Below are 21,016 nucleotides of genomic sequence, written 5' to 3' on the forward strand. Positions count from 1 at the left end.
AATTATCGATGTTTTATGAGATACTGTTCATAAAAGTTGCTTAAATTAAGAAAACATGACTATTGAACTTTTAAGGCAGAAATGAAAAACCAAATTCTCTTTATTTGGACTATGTACATCGTTTAATACCACAGAGGTAGATAAGTAGCGTAGAAACATGAAAAACAATCATTTTCACAGTATCGAGTACATTATACAAATGCTGCATTTTTACATTTGCTATTCTACCATTACAATATGAACCCAACAGAACTGATCTGGAGCCAAGTTGCGGGATTTGGCCCCAGAAGGAACAAGACTATTCAGCTGCCAGACGTACTGGAACTAACCCACACAGGTCTTTCACATGTCACTGCCGAACGCTGGTGGGATATAGAACGGCTCATCATAAAAGAAGAGAAAATGCGGTGCCTGGCTGGCTCGTGGATTCTGTAGTTGATAGACTCGTTATCAACGTAGCAGGTGACACTTCCAGAATTGAAATGTATTTCTCGGATTCGGGTAAGGAAGGAGCTAAGTGATTACCAGGCGACTGACTGTAATTAATACCTTCAGTGGCTTCAGTATTCAACAGTACGGTGAAATCCCTGCAGTATGCTTTTGCATTACACACAGCTCTCTCAGAAAAATTACTCTATGTTTAAGATAGAAATTTTCATCACTCTTGTTTGTAATTAGAGTACTATGTCATGTGAGAACGAGTGCATTTTATGCTTTCCGTCTGGCCATCTAAGATGTGCGCGGTACCGCTGTAGTTTTTCCGCATATTATTTCATTCTCTTTAAAAATTAAATGAGATTCGAAGCTATATTGCTTCTTTGCTTCTTTTTACGTCAGAACTGCAACTGTGCACATCATTGCAAGGTAGCTGGGCCGCTGGCTTGCCAGTGCTATCCAAGTTTAAAGCGCCGGTAAAGCTGCATTTTTACATTTGCTACTGTACCATTACAGTATGAACCCAACAGAACTGATCTGAAGCCAAGTTCCGGGATTTGGCGCCAGAAGTAACAAGACAGTTCAGCTGCCAGACGTACAGGAACTAACGCACGCAGGTTTTTCACATGTCACTGCCGAACTTGATTGTACTGGTCACAACTTGGCTTCCGATCCACGTGAAACGAAATCCAATGAGATTCAAGCAAACGCGGAAGAATACATGGCGTAATGTTTACATCAGGTTTATTCCTACGACGAACAGAGTATAGCACTCCATTTCTAGCACTTACGAGCCAACATATGCATCAGATCACGCAGTCAACAATGCTCTTCGTATGTATACGTCTGAAGAACGTCGACATAAATTACAGCCAAGAGTGTTTAGGGGTTGAAAGCAGCTTATTAAATCATGGAAACGGTGTAACATGCAAAATAAAAGGTGATGTAACTGGGATTCCGACTTTTTATTAGACATATTCAAAGAATAAAAAATATTAAAAAATAAATTAAGAAACTGATATATGTGAGATTCTCGCAGTGATTCGTTTCTGAAGCGCGAAAGACGACACGAGCAAATATTACTCGTAAATTCTACTAAGTTTAAAGGACTCAGAAACATCGGAATCAGTTGCTTGTAGGAGGCTACCCGTATTCATTTCAGATCTTAAGACCGTTCACAGTTAAGAGTCTTGCGGGCGACCCTCAATAGTTATTGATTTCGAAGGAAGGGCTAACACGAAAATTAGAGAGAACAGACAGTTCACAATGACGGTATTTTTGTTTGCATGACCACGAAAATTCTGACAGAAACAGTCACCAGCTGGTTATTACGACAGGTGACGAGACTCCTACGATAATGCCGTAAAGAAACTAGGATGGCGCTGTTATAAATTTCCCTACCGAGAGAGGTAGCGTGATACGACACTGGACTCCCAGCAGGGCCCCTTGCGCAAGAGGGCATCCTAATTCTCGGCCAACCCTTCTCGAGGACGATGAAAATGACCTCAGTGTCGAGTGGACGTCGGCCGCCGACAAAAAGAAAATGGCGAGGGTGGCTGGAGGTGCGGTGTGATAATTCTGCCAGCTAGAGTCGAGAGCGCGTGACTGAGGCATTATCCTATCGCCAGCTGGAGGGTGCAGACAGGAAGTGCAGTCTGCGTCGTTATTCAATTGAAGATCCACGGGCCCGAGACAGTATATCTGCAGCGCGGGAGGCTCCGCCGGCACTTCGCTGTTGACCATGGTCCGAGTTGCAGCCATGATGCTCCTGCTCCTCCAGCTCTGCGCGGTCCTCGTGCACAGTAAGTGTCGCACTCTACTCTCATCTTACTTTTTAGGATGATATATCTGTCTGACATATGTTTCCACGTTAAGCGGTATGGCATTAGGAATTCGCCCGCTGCGAGTTACATAAACATGAACCACCAACTAAAAAATGCTAAATCTAGTGCCTACAATTTTACTCTATCTAGGTCACTTCTACATGATTTGTAACAGTTATTCGTTCCATTTATCTTTCCTGAAGTTGGACGCTATTGACAGGCAAACACATTACCACTACACATCGTCAAAAGTACTAATATCTGTAACTAATTCTAAGTAAAGCTGTGCAATATAAGAAGGTGAGTAGATATCTCCTAAATTTCAGTTTTATAGTTATGCTCTACCAAAACTACGTTTTGATACAATGCATAAATGACGTTAGAATTACCTGTAGTAATGGTAGAATTGGTAGAGAAAGAATGCACATAATGAGAACCGGTTATTGTTCAGTGTTAGTCAGTTGCGTATTCTGTCATTTGAAATATAAATTCTTTTTTATAAATAGTAAAAATTATTTTATAGTGTACCTTCTGCGCTTTTATGCAACCAAAGCAATTACTTTTGATGCAAATACAGTTTTCATGCACAAACAAAAAATATATTTTTTTCTTAAATAAACACATCGCCATTTGATGAATGGCGGTGTGTTCATTTAAAAATTATTGATGTCTGTTTCTCAGCAACATCAAAACTTGTTTAAAAAAGTATCTGTATTGTTATCGTTGTTTTTTTATATTCGATGGAATTTTCTTCATCATGATCAAAAGCAAGAGTTTCCTGTTATGTTGTTTATGAAAAACAGAATCATGTTTAACATAAGCTCCTTTGCGGATTTTTTAAAAAAAGAATTACCGCTTTTGAGAAACTGCGTTCTCTAGCGCTGTATAATAAATGTATTTTTATTTTTATTTTTACTACTACATCCCTCTGTTGCACGTTACAAATCAACAATTTTCAATTAAAACCTAAATTAAGTATTAACAGTTTCAATTTTGCTATGAATACTGTTTATTTTTAAGTAACAGACAGCAGGATAACTATGTGGAACACAAACATTCCGTAGGTTATTCAGCCTTTTATATATCCTCACTCAGTTTCTAGGCGGTCTACCTCTTCCGGTTTGTAGGGGAATCTAGTAAGACAGTGATCGTATACGCAAACGAAGTGCTCGAAATTACGTAACACAAGACAGGAATGCAACACACCTAACGTACAGATAACACGGGTACCACCTTAAGTGACCAAAGCTACTAGGAAAACTACTGTAGTTCGCGCTTAATTGTGACAGTTTACGGCAGTCTACGGTAGTTTTACAACTCTACTCAGTCTTAATTTAATTGTGGCATGATTTCTAAGTAAAATGCAATTTTTCCCACTTATACAACTACCACAATAATTCATTGTTCAGATTTGATGTTTTTTCCTTTAGGTACGGCTAAGCTATAAGAATTAACTTACTCTATGCGAATTTCTACCACGTATTACAGTTATAATATCTTTGGAAAACTTGTTCATAAACATGTTGTCGCCTTTAACTATGACAGCCAGTTATCTGATAATAGCGTTCTTCACTCAATGATGTTTTGGGTATGCACCCAAATATCTTCAGGTAAGTGTCATGTCAGTCTTGGACGGCTCATCTGAAGCTGTGTGACAGGTTCCCAGATAAAATATCGTGCGTATCAGTAAACGAATAACGACTACACTACCGAAACGTAACTTCCAGGAAAATTTTAAGATACAAAACGACGTTATTGATCGAAATCTGCGTAAAAATAACAATAAAATCTTTAGAACATTCATGTCTTGTGTTTTCATTTATAAATCACAAATATTTCCGGTTAAAATATAGTTATCTTTGTTTCAATACATGTTACATGGAGAACTGAAGCAAGTGGCCGAACCATCCTATAACATATGGAAATAGACGTTTATTTTACGTATGTCGTCTGTGTGTCCCGCTGAGAGAGGTCTCTGACATGCAGAAAGAAGTCAAAGGTGTACATTTAATTCAAGTGTAATGCAGTAAATAACTTTATGAATGATTATAGTATTATAGTGCTACTATTAATTGTATTATAACCTGAAACACTAGCTTTTAAAAGGTTATGTGAAGATACTGTTCAATGTACTGGAAGACGCTGCCCAACAGGAAATCCACTACTTCAGTGTTAAACTCGATAACATTTCTCGAAAGACTTTTCATGCACTCTGTCTGGCTGTACCCACATATCTGACTCCGTTCTATATGTCAACCTTGGAAGACTTTCGAAAAATAATTTTTGTCCTAGTATTATATTCACAATTTCAACTATGTTTTTAAGAAAGGAGAAATATTGACAACGACGAAGAATATTAATAATTACACTTATTGTGAAACAGTTGTCAGAATAACAAGTTAAATGAAGAAGTCTCTGCATTAAGTTCTAGAACTAATACCGGTTATAATTCTATACTCTGTTAACATTATTTCTGTAAGTTAAGTTTAGCAGTGGCAGAACATTATTTCCTCTTTCGTATTCAAATATTGGCTGCCAAAACGAGTTAGCTACTGCTCCACAGCAGAATAAGGAATACACTTCGATGGTCGGAAGTGTCTGGATAGTAGTAGTAGTACCGTACGGTGTTTATATTAACAGATTTTCGTGCATTATCAAGCAGAAGCTTGTGCGCTGCCTCTCGACTCTGAGGCAGTCATTTGAGAAACTGTTGGAGGAAGAAATTGGGTACACTTCCTGCTCACAAGGGTAAATTTACAAACTTCTGCACAGTGTTTCACGGAGACACTATACTGTTGATGGTAATCTGATGTAACGTTGAGGTCAGAGACCGCAAAGGTGATACTTTAAGATTGCGGGCTATATGCTAGCATCCTTTCTCATCATCGTCATCAACAACAGCAAATTAAATACGACACTTTAGTCCAGGGTCAGCTAACACAGCACCCCTCCCAAAAACAGCTACATTTAAAGACAACTGGCATAAATGCCTTCAACTAGAAAGGCTTTTAGCAGATCATGAGCCGACGGAGAATGGTATCGGCCAGCTCAGATGTCTCTGCTCGCTTAGGAGAGTTGTCTGCAATGGAAAGGATCGCAGGTTCGTACCTGCAAGTCCTTCGGTTTTTTAATGTTCTGTGGTTTCTCATGATGACCACATCACATAATACAAATAATATTCCTATATAGCTTGTGCCAACAGGAACGCTAGAGTTGGCTGCGTTCTGTAGAAAATCCTTGGGTACTTGAAGAATAATAGGTAAATATGAAGAACAGTACATAAAGTGTTGACTTGCAAACTGTATAAACCTAGGAGAGATTAGGCACCAGAATTCTTTGTTTAGGCAACTAAGAAATCAGTTACTTGTCTACTGGATGTTCAACAAAAGGAAATGAGGGAATCGCCACGACGATAAAGATCTACTGGGCACAATCAGATTAACTGAATCACAAAAATTAACCTGAACCTACTCAATTCAAGCTACAGTGTGAACCATGGAACGATTAGAGCCTTGTTACTAATAACGGCTCTTATAAAATACTTCCTATTTTTGGAAGAGCCTGTTGTATTGCCTTTTTTCCTTGGAAGTGTGCCGTGTTCAGCCTTCCAGATATAGTGTCTGGTTCGTTCCTACATGCGACAAATTTGCCTACTGGATAAGGACCTGTAATGATTCCTTAACATTTTCTCTGCGGCTGACGCTTATAAGCGTCAATCTTAAAAATGCACATTTGAAGTAAATATAATTTCAAATGAATCCAGTTTCCTTTTTCCTTTTTTTTTCCTTGTTAAGAATTTGGGTTTTGGAATCGAAACTTTTCCTGAATGCAGTGGATTTGTTGCTTGTTGGAATTGTATTTTTTGTTACATTATCAACAAATCACGAACATTTGAATGACGCTAGTGACCCTTATAGGTGTCAGACAGCAAACAGACTTTAAAACATGACCACAATACAGTCGAGGCTTATTTGAGGTAATGCATCTAAGGTGTCGTCATTAAGTCAGTATAGAACATGATCCTACAGATCTTACAAGGTCTTGACGTCAGCCTGTAGCTCAGGTGTGCTTAGGAGCGTCGGCTCCGAGCGGTACCTGCCGTTTCAGAGTGTTACTGCACGTTGCCGGGCCGCACTGGAGAGTTGCGCGCCTGCACCGATGCCGCAGCGAAAGTGCTAAGTTAGCGGGCTATATGCTAACATCCTTTCTCATCATTATCATCGTCATCAACAACAGCAGCAAATGAAATGCGACACTTTAGTCCAGGGTCAGCTAACACAGTACCCCTTCCAAAAACAGCTACACTTAAAGACAACTGGCATAAATGCCTTCAACTAGAAAGGCTTTTAGCAGATCATGAGCCGACGGAGAATGGTATCGGCCAGCTCAGACGTCTCTGTTCGCTTAGGGGAGTTGTCTATAATGGAAAGGATCGCAGGTTCGTACCTATCAACTTTTTAAAGACTGTAAGTCCTTCGATTTTTTAATGTTCTGTGGTTCTCATGATGACCACATCACATAATACAAATAATATTCCTATATAACTTTTGCCAACAGGAATGCTAGAGTTGGCTGCGTTCTGTAGAAAATCCTTGGATACTTGACGAATAATAGGTAAATATGAAGAACAGTACATAGTGTTGACTTGCAAACTGCATAAGCCTAGGAGAAATGGCTTCAAATGGCTCTGAGCACTATGGGACTTAGCTTCTGAGGTCATCAGTCCCCTAGAACTTAGAACTACTTAAACCTAACTAACCTAAGGTCATCACACACATCCATGCCCGAGGCAGGATTCGAACCTGCGACCGTAGCGGTCGCGCAGTTCCAGACTGTAGCGCCTAGAACCGCTCGGCCACCCCGGCCCGCCTAAGCCTAGGAGAGATTAGGCACCAGAATTCTTTGTTTAGGCAACTAAGAAATCAATTACTTGTCTACTGGATGTTCAACAAAAGGAACTGAGGCAATCGCCATGATGATAAAGATCTACTGGGTACCATCAGATTAACTGAATCACTACAAAAATTAATCTGAAACTATTCAATTCAAGCTACAGTGTGAACAATGGAACGATTAGAGCCTTGTTACTAATAAAGGCTCTTATAAAATACTTCCTATTTCTGGAAGATCCTGTTGTATTGCCTTTTTTCCTTGGAAGTGTACCGTGTTCACCCTTCTAGATATAGTGTTCGGTTCGTTCCTACATGCGACCAATTTGCCTAATGGATAAGGACCTGTAATGATTCCTTAATTTGATAATGTTAATACCTATACGTCACCAGCCGCAATTTGTCGCATGACACCGGAATCCGTGCGTACAGTGCAACCATTCTATCCTCTCCCGCCTTATAATCATATCTTCCCCAAATTAGTGGGCAAAGTTCCTTTCTGCGAACCATAATCAAGAAGAATAACTCCTGGACGTAAAATGTGTTTATACTCGTCGATTTTCATTGTAAAGTCTCTGTTAATATCTGTGGTTCCGTCAACGTGTAAATTAACTTTCACATGGGCATCGTGCCAGTTCAATCACCAATAACAATAATGAGCGTATGGCATTGGTGGCCGGGACACCGCTCGCGGGGCGGTTCGGCCGCCACTCCACAACTCCTTCAACGTCACTCCGGCGGCTTGCGAGTGAATGAGGATGAAACGATGATGAAAGACACACAACACCCAGTCATCTCGTGGCAGAGAAAATCCCGGACCCCGCCGGGAATCGAGCCCGGGACCCCGTGCGCGGGAAGCGAGAACGCTACCGCAAGACCACGAGCCGCGGAGAGATCAATCATGGGTCAATACAAGGTTCATGTCTCCAAACAGCCCCAGGTACTAAGTACCCACATTGAAGAACACATCCTCTTCAACAAGCACTAACTCTGGCTTTTAGACGTAAAGTGAAGCATACGCGTGCCTTAACATTCCTCAAAGTCACTTTAAAAATGTATTTGTACAACACAATCAACCAGCGATGACGGTAAGAGTCACGAACACGCGTATGTACAATTTGGCTATGAAAGTTTACTAGGATCTAGGAAATTGATGTCTGTTGGTAGTATCTTTCTCCGAAGTCTCTTCAAAGCAGTAACACTAGAGCTTCGAGCAGCGATTTCGTAGTTATGTATGTTATTACTTCACAACACATATGAAATTCTCTCATATAGTCACTGGCTTAGAATCCTTATTCCCCTAGCACGTCTCCGAAACCTTTACTGACGGAAAAATGAAAACCACGTAACGAGGTACATACGTTCCACGGTAGCAAAATTCTGTAAAGTCAGAGGTACTGTTTTACATTTCGCGCTCGTAATAACTCGCGCCCCAGAATGTTCATATTTCCTGTGAGATGTCAGTATGAGAATCTTCTTTTAAAACTTCAGACTGTCCATTCGCCTTGTGAAAATTAACACTCGAAACAACAATTTTTCATTATGTCTGCTCAATGCTTCTAACGTCCATCTTCAGTCAGTACGAGGATTTTTTTTTTAAACGGACTACAGTATCGCCCAACTACCTCTGACGCAGCCATCTCATGATGGATATGAAACAGATAAAGCACATACACAATATCAATACAAAAATGGCAATAACATTAACAGTGTAATTACACAAACATATAACAATACATAGCGGAAATGTTATACTTAATGTCTCATGAATGTTTCATTTGTAAACATTACATTAACCTACGGCAACCTGAGTGAGTCTGGAACTGATTTCAGTTACTTACTAGACTCTTATGACAACTGAAGGAATAACCTTTTGTGACCAGTCAGCGAAGCTATCTGTCTGTTAGCACTATGAACTTTCCGGACTCTCTTTCGTACAACTGGAATGACCCATACGATGTTTATTCTATTAATGGTACTCATTATAGTTGTACTTTCTCATTGTCAACTTTACGAGATTAAATATACATACATATTTACATTTTTACACGATTTCAAGAAAATGGCTCTTTGCTACCATTCATAATCATTTTGGTTTGGATGTGCCTATTTTACGATTTATATCGTGTATCGTGTTACAAGTTATGTAGACAATAAAAACCTATTTGACTTTCAAAATTTCATACTAAAAGTCTTAAGGCCCCTTGGAAATCGTTCTTATGATACATTTTTGGATATAATATAGTACACGTATTCGGGCACACTTTCCCTTATATTCGCTATACATTACTTCTGGTTCCTGACTTGGTCGAGAATAAATTCAAGATGTCGTTAACTACTTGCCTGCGTGACTGCTACGGTCGCAGGTTCGAATCCTATCTCGGGCATGGATGTTTGTGATGTCCTTAGGTTAGTTAGGTTTAAGTAGTTCTAAGTTCTAAGGGACTGATGACCTGAGATGTTAAGTCCCATAGTGCTCAGAGCCATTTTTTGAACTACTTGCCTCATCATCCATTATCATATTTCGACATACATAGAAATTATACAGTCAGTACTTAATTATCTGGACTTAAGCTACACAGTTTCTTTTAACGAGAATTACAATTACTGCGTCGTGAGTAGATTATCGTGGATACCGTATGACAGGCATTTCTAGAGACTATGATGCTCCATCAGATTGCTGCACTCTGACAAACAGTTGCTGGTCGTCTTCTTCTTGTTACCAATATACATACGAAAATAATATTGTATACTTCTCCCGGTTTGGTTCGTAACCTGTACATTAAACAATAAATTCAAGGAAGGTGAAATAAAGCCTTTCAAGTTATTCCCCAGTACAGGAGAGAATACTTAATATCTTTTCCTTAGCAAATATGCAAACATCGTCTACCAGTCCGTTGTTGTGAATGAACGGATTTTTTTTGCGACTTAATCCTTCTGTATATGTCCCTTCATCATTTCTTTAAGATCTTTGGCATAAATTACTTTCTCGATATATGTGTAACTGAAAATTGTATTAACCTTAAATCTTATTTCTCGTATAACATTTTTTGATTCGGTCTTTTACAAGACGTTTTCTTGTATAGCTTTTTGCCCCTGGTTTTACCTCCTAATACTTGTTCAGTCTTACCTACTAGAAAATTCTCCAATCTAAACCCTTCTCATATCATGCTGTCTGTGCCAAAACATATTACTACCAGCCCTAAAGGAGCAGACTGCTTGACTGGCCTCTCTACTTTGTACATGGGTCAATACAAGGTTCATGTCTCCAAACAGCCCCAGGTACTAAGTACCCACATTGAAGAACACATCCTCTTCAACAAGCAATACTAATCCACCCAAAGGATGCAACAAATATCGTATTCATTTACAACTGACCTTCCCTCATAGTTCATCTCACGTATATTCACACATATACTCCAAAAAGAAACATCTGCCTAATTCACACTTATACTTTATGGAATTATGTTTCTTCTCCTTACAACTTATGCATATCAGTTATTACACTGTATTTAATTTACTTAGAAATATGATATTGCTTGGCTCCTTAGTTCACTTACTTAACTTAAACTCTCGACATCTACTCAGTTTTGCTTAGGTACCTCTACTGCGCAAGATACTTTCTTATCTTTGATACACTGTACAGAGCTTTAATAACCTTGGATGTCGGTTCCTGAGCTGCTTTAGAATGTGGAGTCACTACCACTTCCCATGGTCCTTGAAATAATTGGAAAAAATTCCCACTTCCTGTCGACCTTTAGAACTTAAGAAATGAATCTACATCGTTTAATTGAAAACATGGCCTCACAGCCATCTCATATTTCTGGAGTCTGTTGTTTGCCCTCTGAGTCTGTCTAGCTTCTATCAAGTCTGACGATACACCTCATTTAAACGGATGCTGTACAGGCCTTTTCAGTAAATTTAAAAAGCGTTCTCTGAATCTTTCCCAATCATCTCCATAGACACCACACCAGTGCTCGCATGAGACATTTCGTTTAACAATATTCAAATTCGGGTACCAAATCTACCCATCTGGCGCCTCGTTCAGCACAGCATGAGCTACAAAGTTTCTCCGTTTCCCGCATAACCCATTCTGTAAGGCTACTTTGTGGATACTATCTTGATGCTAGTATCTGCTTAATGTTATATTTAGCCATTAATTCTTTAAAATCTTTACTAATGAACTGACTTCCATTACTTCTTAACATTCTCTTAAGTATATCAACATTTACAAAATGTTATTTAAATTCAAGGTGGAGGGGGAAGAAAGGAAAGGAAAGGAAAGGGAAGGAACTATTGAGCGGTGGGACTTTATGCGGAATCAACGGCGATGAGTGAAAATGTGTGCCGAACAGGGATTCAGACCTGGGATCTCCTACTTTCTAGGCCATGGCGTTAACCATTGCGCTATCCAGACAAAGTGCTTATCGCAGTTGCGTGGACTATGTTCTCTTATTTTCCAGAAATAAATCATAAATCTAGTTCTCGAATTTAGGGCTGACTGTATATTATCATAGCCTAAAGGTAAACTGGATAATGCATAGGGAACAAGATTCCTAATTCTTTGGATATTCTTGACATTTATGTCGAACTCCTGTAGGAATAAGTCCCATCTCATACGTCTATGGTGTAACAGTTTGCCATTTATAAGTAATGTCGATACTTGATGATCCGTGTATACTATAGTTTTATTACCAGCTAGTATGTATCTAAATCTCTTGAAGCTCCACATAACCACTGATGCTTCTTCTCCACTACCGTAACATTCCTTTCATGTTTATTCAATACCCTACAAGCAAAAGCTAAACTGTTCAAATGGCTCTGAGCACTATGGGACTTAACTTCTGAGATCATCAGTCCCCTATAACTTAGAACTACTTAAACCTAACTAACCTAAGGACATCACACACATCCATGCCCGAGGCAGGATTCGAACCTGCGACCGTAGTGGTCGCGCGGTTCCAGACTGTAGCGCTTAGAATCGCTCGGCCACTGCGGCCGGCAGCTAAACTGTGGTGATTACTCATTTCGCCAGGTAAATCTCCCTGTAACACTTCACAGATAATTCCATATTTCGTGGATAACTTAAACACTACCTTAATGTATTGATGGTATAATAATTTGACCTTTATTAAATCATTTTTTATTCTACCAAATGCTGCACATTCTCCGTCGCCACATCTCCAGGTTGACTTTTGTTTTAATAACTACGTAATACCAGGATCATCTACATTTGAATTTCCCCTAGATATTTCATAAGAAATTGACCATACCTAAAATGACTTAAGCTGCCTCTCATTTATTCCATAAGGACATCCGGCTGTTGCGTTCACTCACTGTTGGTATCGTACTCATGTGGAATCGACAATATTACTCAAAACCTTAACTACCTTCTCACCAAATTTCCAACTTTAATAACTCTACCTCAATGCATTTCTGTCTAATCTTAACAAATATTTCCTTCAGTAGCTACAGATGATCTGTCGAATGCTTGTATATAATAAACATGTCATATACATAAAGTGACATCTTTTTTAACAGTTCTTCACCTAAGTCCACATCTAAGGCTCTCATACATACAGACACAGACACATTAAGCCCGAATGGTAGCACGCAAAACTGAAATGATCTACCTTCGAGCAAGAATGCAGTATACTTAAGCGAATCAGAGTGGAGACTGACCTGCCAATGTCTGGAGATCAAAACATATTGCTAATATATATCGCTTCATCGAACTTAAATAACACTTCTTCCATGGGTAGTGGACGATATCTTTCCATCCCTATAATCTGATTTAAAGTTTGGACGATATCTCTCCATCTCTATAATCTGATTTAAAGTTTGCACGTCTAACACTAAGCGTACCCCACCCTGGGGTTTCGTCACCACTAACAAGAGATTGTTTTAAACGCTCTGCGATCCTTCAGTGACTCCTTGCTCAGTTTTCTGAATCACTATGTTAACTGTAGGTTTTGAAGGAAAAGGTATTGTGTAAGCCCTTTAAAGAAAATGTTTTAACTATTTCAATTTTCAGTTTGCACTCATAACCCCCAATAAGACCAGACCGATCAGAGAATACATCTCTATAATCAATTAACAACTTCATTAAATCGTTAGGTTCCTCCAAGGCAAGGTAACCGCTCTCATAAGCTTCACCCTCGATTTGTGCAACGCTTGTCTTCTGAACCTAGCTGTCATTTGAATTTCTACAAGTTTCCTTCGGATCTTTCTGCGCAGTTCTCCACAGAACTAAGTCATCATTAGCTACAGATTCTGTATAGATAACAGATATGTTTAAATATTCCCTCTGCATATTACATGATAGTTTCTTTGTTTTAAAATTTATTACCACTTCATATTCAGTACACCAATCCAGACCTAGTAGTAGGGGAGTATTCATATTTCACACTACCACCGGAAACAGTGACTAAAGATAAGTTTACTTAACTTAAAGGTTAACAGTACTTCCTGCTTGACCTTCTTCCCTCTATTGCCTGTAATACCAATAATCTGTGCTCCCGATACTGATAGTACAGAAAATCGCCCTCTATCCTGAACACTATCAAAATAAGACAGAGCTGTTACTGAGATTTCACTCCTAGAGTTTATAAAGATATTAGCCTTCTCTCCTTTCACCATTCCCCGAATAATACGTCTTACCAAGTGCCATATGGTACTTAAGTTCAACTAGTAATTAATCTCGTAACGTTCGTTCTCCCTCTATATCAATAGCATCTATGACTTTGTACCTTTGATTATTGATTACTGGTACCTGGTAAGGCCCTTCCCGGGAGACCTCCTCCATTTTCCTCCTGTTCAATAGTTACAGTTCATATAAGAAAACCTCTTTCTTCAGATTTCCTTCCCCCTTGTACCCTACGTAGTTCCAAATAGTTTCGTCGTTCCTTTTGATAACAGTTATTAACAGAGTGCTTTACCTGGCAATACTGGTTACTACGTACTTCCCCTTCCGTACAAGAATCTCCCATATTCTTTCTGAAATCATCCCTGTTAGATCTGGAAAGCTCTTCTTCGTGAGTCCTGTTCAAAATACCCAACTGTTCCAGGAAACTTAAAATTGCATTTACCGTACCCCGCTCTCTACCGATTATCTTCTCTCTTACGTATGACGGATGCGGTTAGTTAACAGCTTGGCTGCATAACTTTCACTTATAGACTTATCCAAGAATTTCTGTCTGTTGAGATGCCACTGAAAATATTTGTGAAATCTGCCCCAACTGCGGTTATCATGGCCAGGGTCTAATAATTCTAAAGTTAACTTTTGTTGTTGTCCTTCCGACCAGTACTTGTCTTTCAATTGTCTACAAAAATCTTCCCAACTATAAAACTGATTAGCGTGGAGCATACCCCACTCTGATGCCTCTTTTTCTAAGTGACCAACTGCAAATTTGATTATCTTGTTATAATCCCATGAGGTGCACAATGCATTTTCAAAACCTCTCTAAGAAATTATAAGATGCATGTCTCACTCCGGCTTAAATACCGGAAATCTATTTGCGAGATGTCGTCCACTTTCTATACGGAATTCTTCCCACCAATCTCTTGTAAATTTTTCCTCTGTGTTATCTACACAATATCTCCCTTCAGCCTTTTCCCTGGTATTCGATCCGTTACTTAACGTCTTGTCACTACTATTAACCTTACCATTTAGAAGCAAAGTAGGGCACTGAGATGATACCTCTGTATGTATTTGAGGTGCTACCGGACCATTAGAATTTTCTCCAGTGCCTCCTACCTCGATCAGTTGATGGTCGTTGTTGTCCCTTCTTTATGGGACAGCTTGTGCTAATGCACTTGAACTGCAAGTGCCTCGCAATCCACCACAGACTACGTTATGCTGTAGTTCAGCGATGTATTGTGCGTCTCATTCGACTTGCTGCCATAATTTTTCGGTTTCCTTGCGTTCATCCCGTACTTCACTTTTTAGGCTAGTTAAGCTTTCATACTGTTTATATTTCGGTTCTAATTTCACCTACTTCATTGACTCTATGAATTCTTTTTTTGTAATATCAGCATTTCCATGTGCCTTGGTCTGAATATTCCTAGTCTTACTGTCTAGATATGTAAACAATGTAGCCTTAAGGTTAGTTGCATCATCCGTCAGAGTTTAAATATCCTGATGGATTCCTTCTTTTTCCGCTCTTGTTTCTCGGATACGAGTCTCGAGTTGCTCCCCCAAAAGAGTTACCAGCTCCGTAATTTACTGATTTTCATTTTTAATATTAGTTACATCCCTTTTTAGCTATTACCTCACTCTTTACATCTCTATTATCTTTCCTTAACACTCCACTTGTCTTATATAATTGTTCCTTGAGATCTGCTGCTAATTGCTCCCTCAGTTCTTTAAACGTCTGGATTATATCTCATTTTAAATGACTATCCTACTTGAAAGTCTCTTCGGGTTTGCTGCCGAATCTTAAAATCAACTTGACTCGATATTTCGGCGATCCCACTGGTCGCCATATTCAGGAAAATGCTTCTTCTGCTGATGAGTCCCGCTGAGAAATGACGCCAGGCTGCAAATCGACGTCCTATATAGGCCACTGTTCAGTACACGGCGCATGCGCCGCCCATCACGGTTTCTGCCTTCCAAAACAGGGAGGTGGCGCCGCCCTTAGTGAAACACTGCTGGCAACGATATATCGCAATCAAGGCCGCACCGAAGAACGTTCAGTTTTGATGCGAGATAATACAGGATTCCACGTTTTGCTAAGAGGAAACCCATTGTCTCTGTTGATTAAATTATCAGCCAACCTAATTTCAATCGCCTCTTTATAAACACTGTTCCAAAAACCGGAAATGTTGGCAATCACAACAGTTTCCTCAAATTTCATTTTGTGTCCCTCATTTAGTCAGTGTTCTGCTACCGCCGATTTTTCCGGCTATTGTAGCCTCGTATGACGGCGATGTTCCACACACCTGTCATGCACTGTGCGAATAGAACGGCCAACGTAAGCCTTTCCACATTGACACGGAATTTTGTAAACCCCGGGTTTCCTAAGCCCCAAATCATCCTTCACAGAGCCGAGCAGAGCCCTAATCTTAGAAGGTGGACGGAACAAACTCTTAATGTTAAAATTCCTTAAAATTCGTCCAATCTTAAACGATAAGCCTCCAGCATAAGGAAGAAAGGCCACAGATCTATGTTCCTCTTCGTACACCTCCGGAGATGGTCCAAACTCCATAGCCCGAAGAATCTGCTTATCGGTGTATCCATTTTCCTTAAAAACAGTCATCAAATGCTCAAGTTCTTGGGTTAAGCTGTCTGCGTCGGAAATGGCACATGCTCTCCGTACCAAAGTCCTAAGGACGCCACGATACGTTGCTTTTTGAAGCACGAGCTCTGGTAGATAAATGTAAGAGTACAGCCATAATAAACGTAAATAACCCGATAGTATCCCATTACTAGATTAATGGTAAACATCATGGGTACGTCACAGCGCTTAAATAGGTAGGGATAATAGTACTACGAAACGAAGTGAAATGGGACGATCATGTAAAATATTTTGTGTGGAAGGTGAATAAAAGACAGGGTTATGAATACAAAATCAAATAGGGGTAATGCACGAGTAGGTTTAATAATGAATAAAAAAAAAAGGAGTGCGGGTAAGTTACTACAAACAACATAGTGAACGCATTACTGTGGCCAAGTCAGACACGAAGCCCAGCCTACTACAGTAGTATAAGTTTATATGCCAACTAGCTCAGCAGATGATGAACAAATTGATGAAATGTATGATGTACGAAAAGGGAGAGAAGGAAACATAGTAGGTGAATACGGATTGGGGGTAAGAAATGAAAGAAGAAGCCGTCTGCTAGAATTTTGCACAGAGCATAACTTAATCATAGCTAACACTTGGTTCAAGAATCATAAAAGAAGGCTCTATACATGGAAGAATCCTCGAGATACTAGAAGGTATCAGATAGATTATATAATGGTAAGACAGAGATTCAGGAACCAGGTTTTAACTTGTAAGACATTTCCAGGGGCAGATGTGGAATCTGACCACAATCTATTGGTTATGAACTGTAGATTAAAACTGAAGAAACTGCGAAAAGGTGGTAAAATGGTTCAAATGGCTCTGAGCACTATGGGACTCAACTGCTGAGGTCATTAGTCCCCTAGAACTTAGAACTAGTTAAACCTAACTAACCTAAGGACATCACAAACATCCATGCCCAAGGCAGGATTCGAACCTGCGACCGTAGCGGTCTGGCGGTTCCAGACTGCAGCGCCTTTAACCGCACGGCCACTTCGGCCGGCAAAAGGTGGTAATTTAACGAGATGGGACCTGGATAAACTGACTAAACCAGAGGTTGTACAGAGTTTCAGGGAGAGCATAAGGGAACAATTTACAGGAGCGGGGGAAAGAAATACAGTAGAAGAAGAATGGGTACCTCTGAGAGATAAAGTAGTGAAGGCAGCAGAAGATCAAGTAGGTAAAAAGACGAGGGATAGTAGAAATCCTTGGGTAACAGAAGAGATATTGAATTTAATTGATGAAAGGAGAATATATAAAAATGCAGAAAACGAAGCAGGCAAAAAGGAATACAAATGTCTCAAAAATGAGATCGACAGGAAGTGCAAAATGGCTAAGCAGGGATGGCTAGGGGACAAATGTAAGGATGTAGAGGCTTGTCTCACCAGGGGTAAGATAGATACTGCCTACAGCAAAATTAAAGACACCTTTGGAGAAAAGAGAACCACTTGCATGAATATCAAGAGCTCAGATGGAAACCCAGTTCTAAGCAAAGAAGGGACAGCAGAAAGGTGGAATGAGTATATAGAGGGTCTATACAAGGGCAATGTTCTTGAGGACAATATTATGGAAATGGAAGAGGATGTAGATGAAGATGAAATGGGAGATATGATACTGCGTCAAGAGTTTGACAGAGCACTGAAAGACCTAAGTCGAAACAAGGCCCCGGGAGTAGACAACATTCCATTAGAACTACTGACGGCCTTGGGAGAGCCAGTCTTGACAAAACTCTACCATCTGGTGAGCAAAATGTATGAGACAGGCGAAATACCCTCAGACTTCAAGAAGTATATAATAATTACAATCCCAAAGAAAGCAGGTGTTGACAGATGTGAAATTTACCGAACTATCAGTTTAATAAGTCACAGCTGCAAAATACTAACTCGAATTCTTTACAGACGAATGGAAAAAACTGGTAGAAGCCGACCTCGGGGAAGATGAGTTTGGATTCCATAGAAATTTTGGAACTCGTGAGGCAACACTGACCTTACGACATATCTTAGAAGAAAGAAAGGTGGCAGGGGTAAAATACATGGAGCGAAAGGCTATTTACAATTTGTACAGAAACCAGATGGCAGTTATAAGAGTCGAGGGGCATGAAAGGGAAGCAGTGGTTGGGAAGGGAGTGAGACAGGGTTGTAGGCTCTGACCGATGTTATTCAATCTGTATATTGAGCAAGCAGTAAAGAAAACAAAAGAAAAATTCGGAGTGGGTATCAAAATCCATGGAGAAGAAATAAAAACTTTGAGGTTCGCCGATGACATTGTAATTCTGTCAGAGATAGCAAAGGACTTGGACGAGCAGTTGAACGGAATGGACAGTGTCTTGAAAGGAGGATATAAGATGAACATCAACAGAAACAAAACGAGGATAATGGAATGTAGTCGAATTAAGTCGGGTGATGCTGAGGGAATTAGGTTAGGAAATGAGACACTTAACGTAGTAAAGGAGTTTTGCTATTTGGGGAGCAAAATAACTGATGATGGTCGAAGTAGAGAGGATATAAAATGTAGACTGGCAATGGCAAGGAAAGCGTTTCTGAAGAAGAGAAATTTGTTAACATCGAGTATAGGTTTAAGTGTCAGGAAGTCGTTTCTGAAAGTATTTGTATGGAGTGTAGCCATGTATGGAAGTGAAACGTGGACGATAAATAGTTTAGACAAGAAAAGAATAGAAGCTTTCGAAATGTGGTGCTACAGAAGAATGCTGAAGATTAGATGGGTAGATCACATAACTAATGAGGAGGTATTGAATAGAATTGGGGAGAAGAGGAGTTTGTGGCACAACTTGACAAGAAGAAGGGACCGGTTGGTAGGACATGTTCTGAGGCATCATGGGATCACAAATTTAGCATTGGAGGGCAGCGTGGAAGGTAAAAATCGTAGAAGGAGACCAAGAGATGAATTCACTAAGCAGATTCAGAAGAATGTAGGTTGCAGTAAGTACTGGGAGATGAAGAAAGTTGCACAGGATACAGTTGCATGGAGAGCTGCATCAAACCAGTCTCAGGACTGAAGACCACAACAACAACAACAACTACATGTAAGTAGGAATGTGGTGTACATCTGTAAGGGAACTCGCATACGAGTCGTAAGTATGACTAATGCTAGAGAACTCTTGCAGCATTTGGAACCCTTATCTATTAGTGTGTCACAAGTCATCGAACGAATTCAGATACATGCTACCAGGATCGTAGCAGGTCGGTACAGCAGGTATTAAGGTAATTCAATGGGAATCTCAGTAATAAATGAGACGTTGCTCTAGTGAAACTTGATTGGGTACATTTAGAGAAACTGTATTAGACCAAGGCTCTTCGACAGTTCTACTGTCACCGTCGTAATTTTAACGTAAGTATTATGAGTATAAGATAAGGGAGATGAGAGCACACACAGCGGCATTTAGACAGTCACTTTTCCTTCGCTCAGTACGAGAATGCAATTGGGCAGAAAACCGCGTTTTTACGAGATACTGTCCGCCATGCACTGTACGGTAGTTTGCGTAAATTTCAAAGTCTTTGCGTCAAACGTCTAAGGGTGTCAGATCACGTCATGGGGAATATTTTTGTTAAAGACAAAATGTTTGCCGACGCTTCCCTGTTAGGCGCCGTGCGTATGCAATGCATGTTGCCTATAACCAGTCAGATGCTCCACGTGCAAGGGCGTAGACCGAGCGAAATTATAGTTACTGATTCGCTTCTAAAATATCTTTCTCCGTTTAAAGACGCTCACTGTTAAGGTTTCCGCGTTCAAACTCATTCTATCAAATTACAGGAGTAGGTAGTATGCAGATGCAGCCAAATGGTATGTAGACACTGCTAGTTCGGTGCGATCTTGTAGTCCTAGGCCCGGTGAATTCAATAAAAACACGCCTAATGTCGCCGGAAAGCCTCAGCAAACATCTCTCATAACGTGATATGTCACTCCTTGACATTTGATTCAAAGATTTGGAAACAACCTGTATTTGTTGATCTGCACTCTCGTCTTATTAGCTGCTGAACAGACTCTTGGCATCCTGTATCAGGCATGTTAATCACCAGTCTCGGTACTATGTTACGCAAAATATTGTTACCGTCCTTGCAACCCCAAAAACCATTACTATTCTGATTCCAAGTAACGATCGTCATCTTACCCTTACCAAACATGAACGATCTCTGATATTCACCCATCTTTTCAAATTTAAATACAGCAGCATTTGCTGAAAGGCTGGTTTGAACATCCACGTTGGCATACTTCAGTAGAAGACCGTATCTTCTTAACATACGACGATTTATGAATAAAGTAACTCTGCTAGTTACATAGACAACTAGATTTTGGTTCTGGCCGAGACCTTTCAGTGTGAAAACATCCTTATCACTATCGCTCCAAGGCCCTCCTTCCCCTTCGAGGAGATTATGAGCTGAGGATATTGACCTAAATATTTGCAGTCAGTAAGGAAATGTCTTTATTTCACCATTAATACCCAATTATTTTCGTTGCTGTAGTGGCCTTCAGTCCAAAGACTGCTTTGATGCGGATCTCCATGCTAGAGTGTTCTGTGCAAGACTCTTCATCTTCAATTTTAACCACCCCCCTCCCCCAAAACATCTCG

At 40.0% G+C, this 21,016-nt stretch overlaps 1 protein-coding gene across 1 annotated transcript in view; it reads left to right on the forward strand.

Moving 5' to 3' along the window:
- The first annotated feature begins 2,078 nt into the window (after positions 1 to 2,078).
- Positions 2,079 to 21,016, forward strand: part of LOC126469719 (uncharacterized) — a 96,112-nt gene continuing 77,174 nt past the window's right edge. Inside the window, exon 1 of the mRNA XM_050096908.1 lies at positions 2,079 to 2,237. Coding sequence (XP_049952865.1) covers positions 2,177 to 2,237 — 61 coding nt within the window. The 5' untranslated portion in view covers positions 2,079 to 2,176. The remainder of the gene's footprint in view (positions 2,238 to 21,016) is intronic.

Source organism: Schistocerca serialis, chromosome 3 (assembly GCF_023864345.2).
Source record: "Schistocerca serialis cubense isolate TAMUIC-IGC-003099 chromosome 3, iqSchSeri2.2, whole genome shotgun sequence".
NCBI lineage: Eukaryota > Metazoa > Arthropoda > Insecta > Orthoptera > Acrididae > Schistocerca > Schistocerca serialis.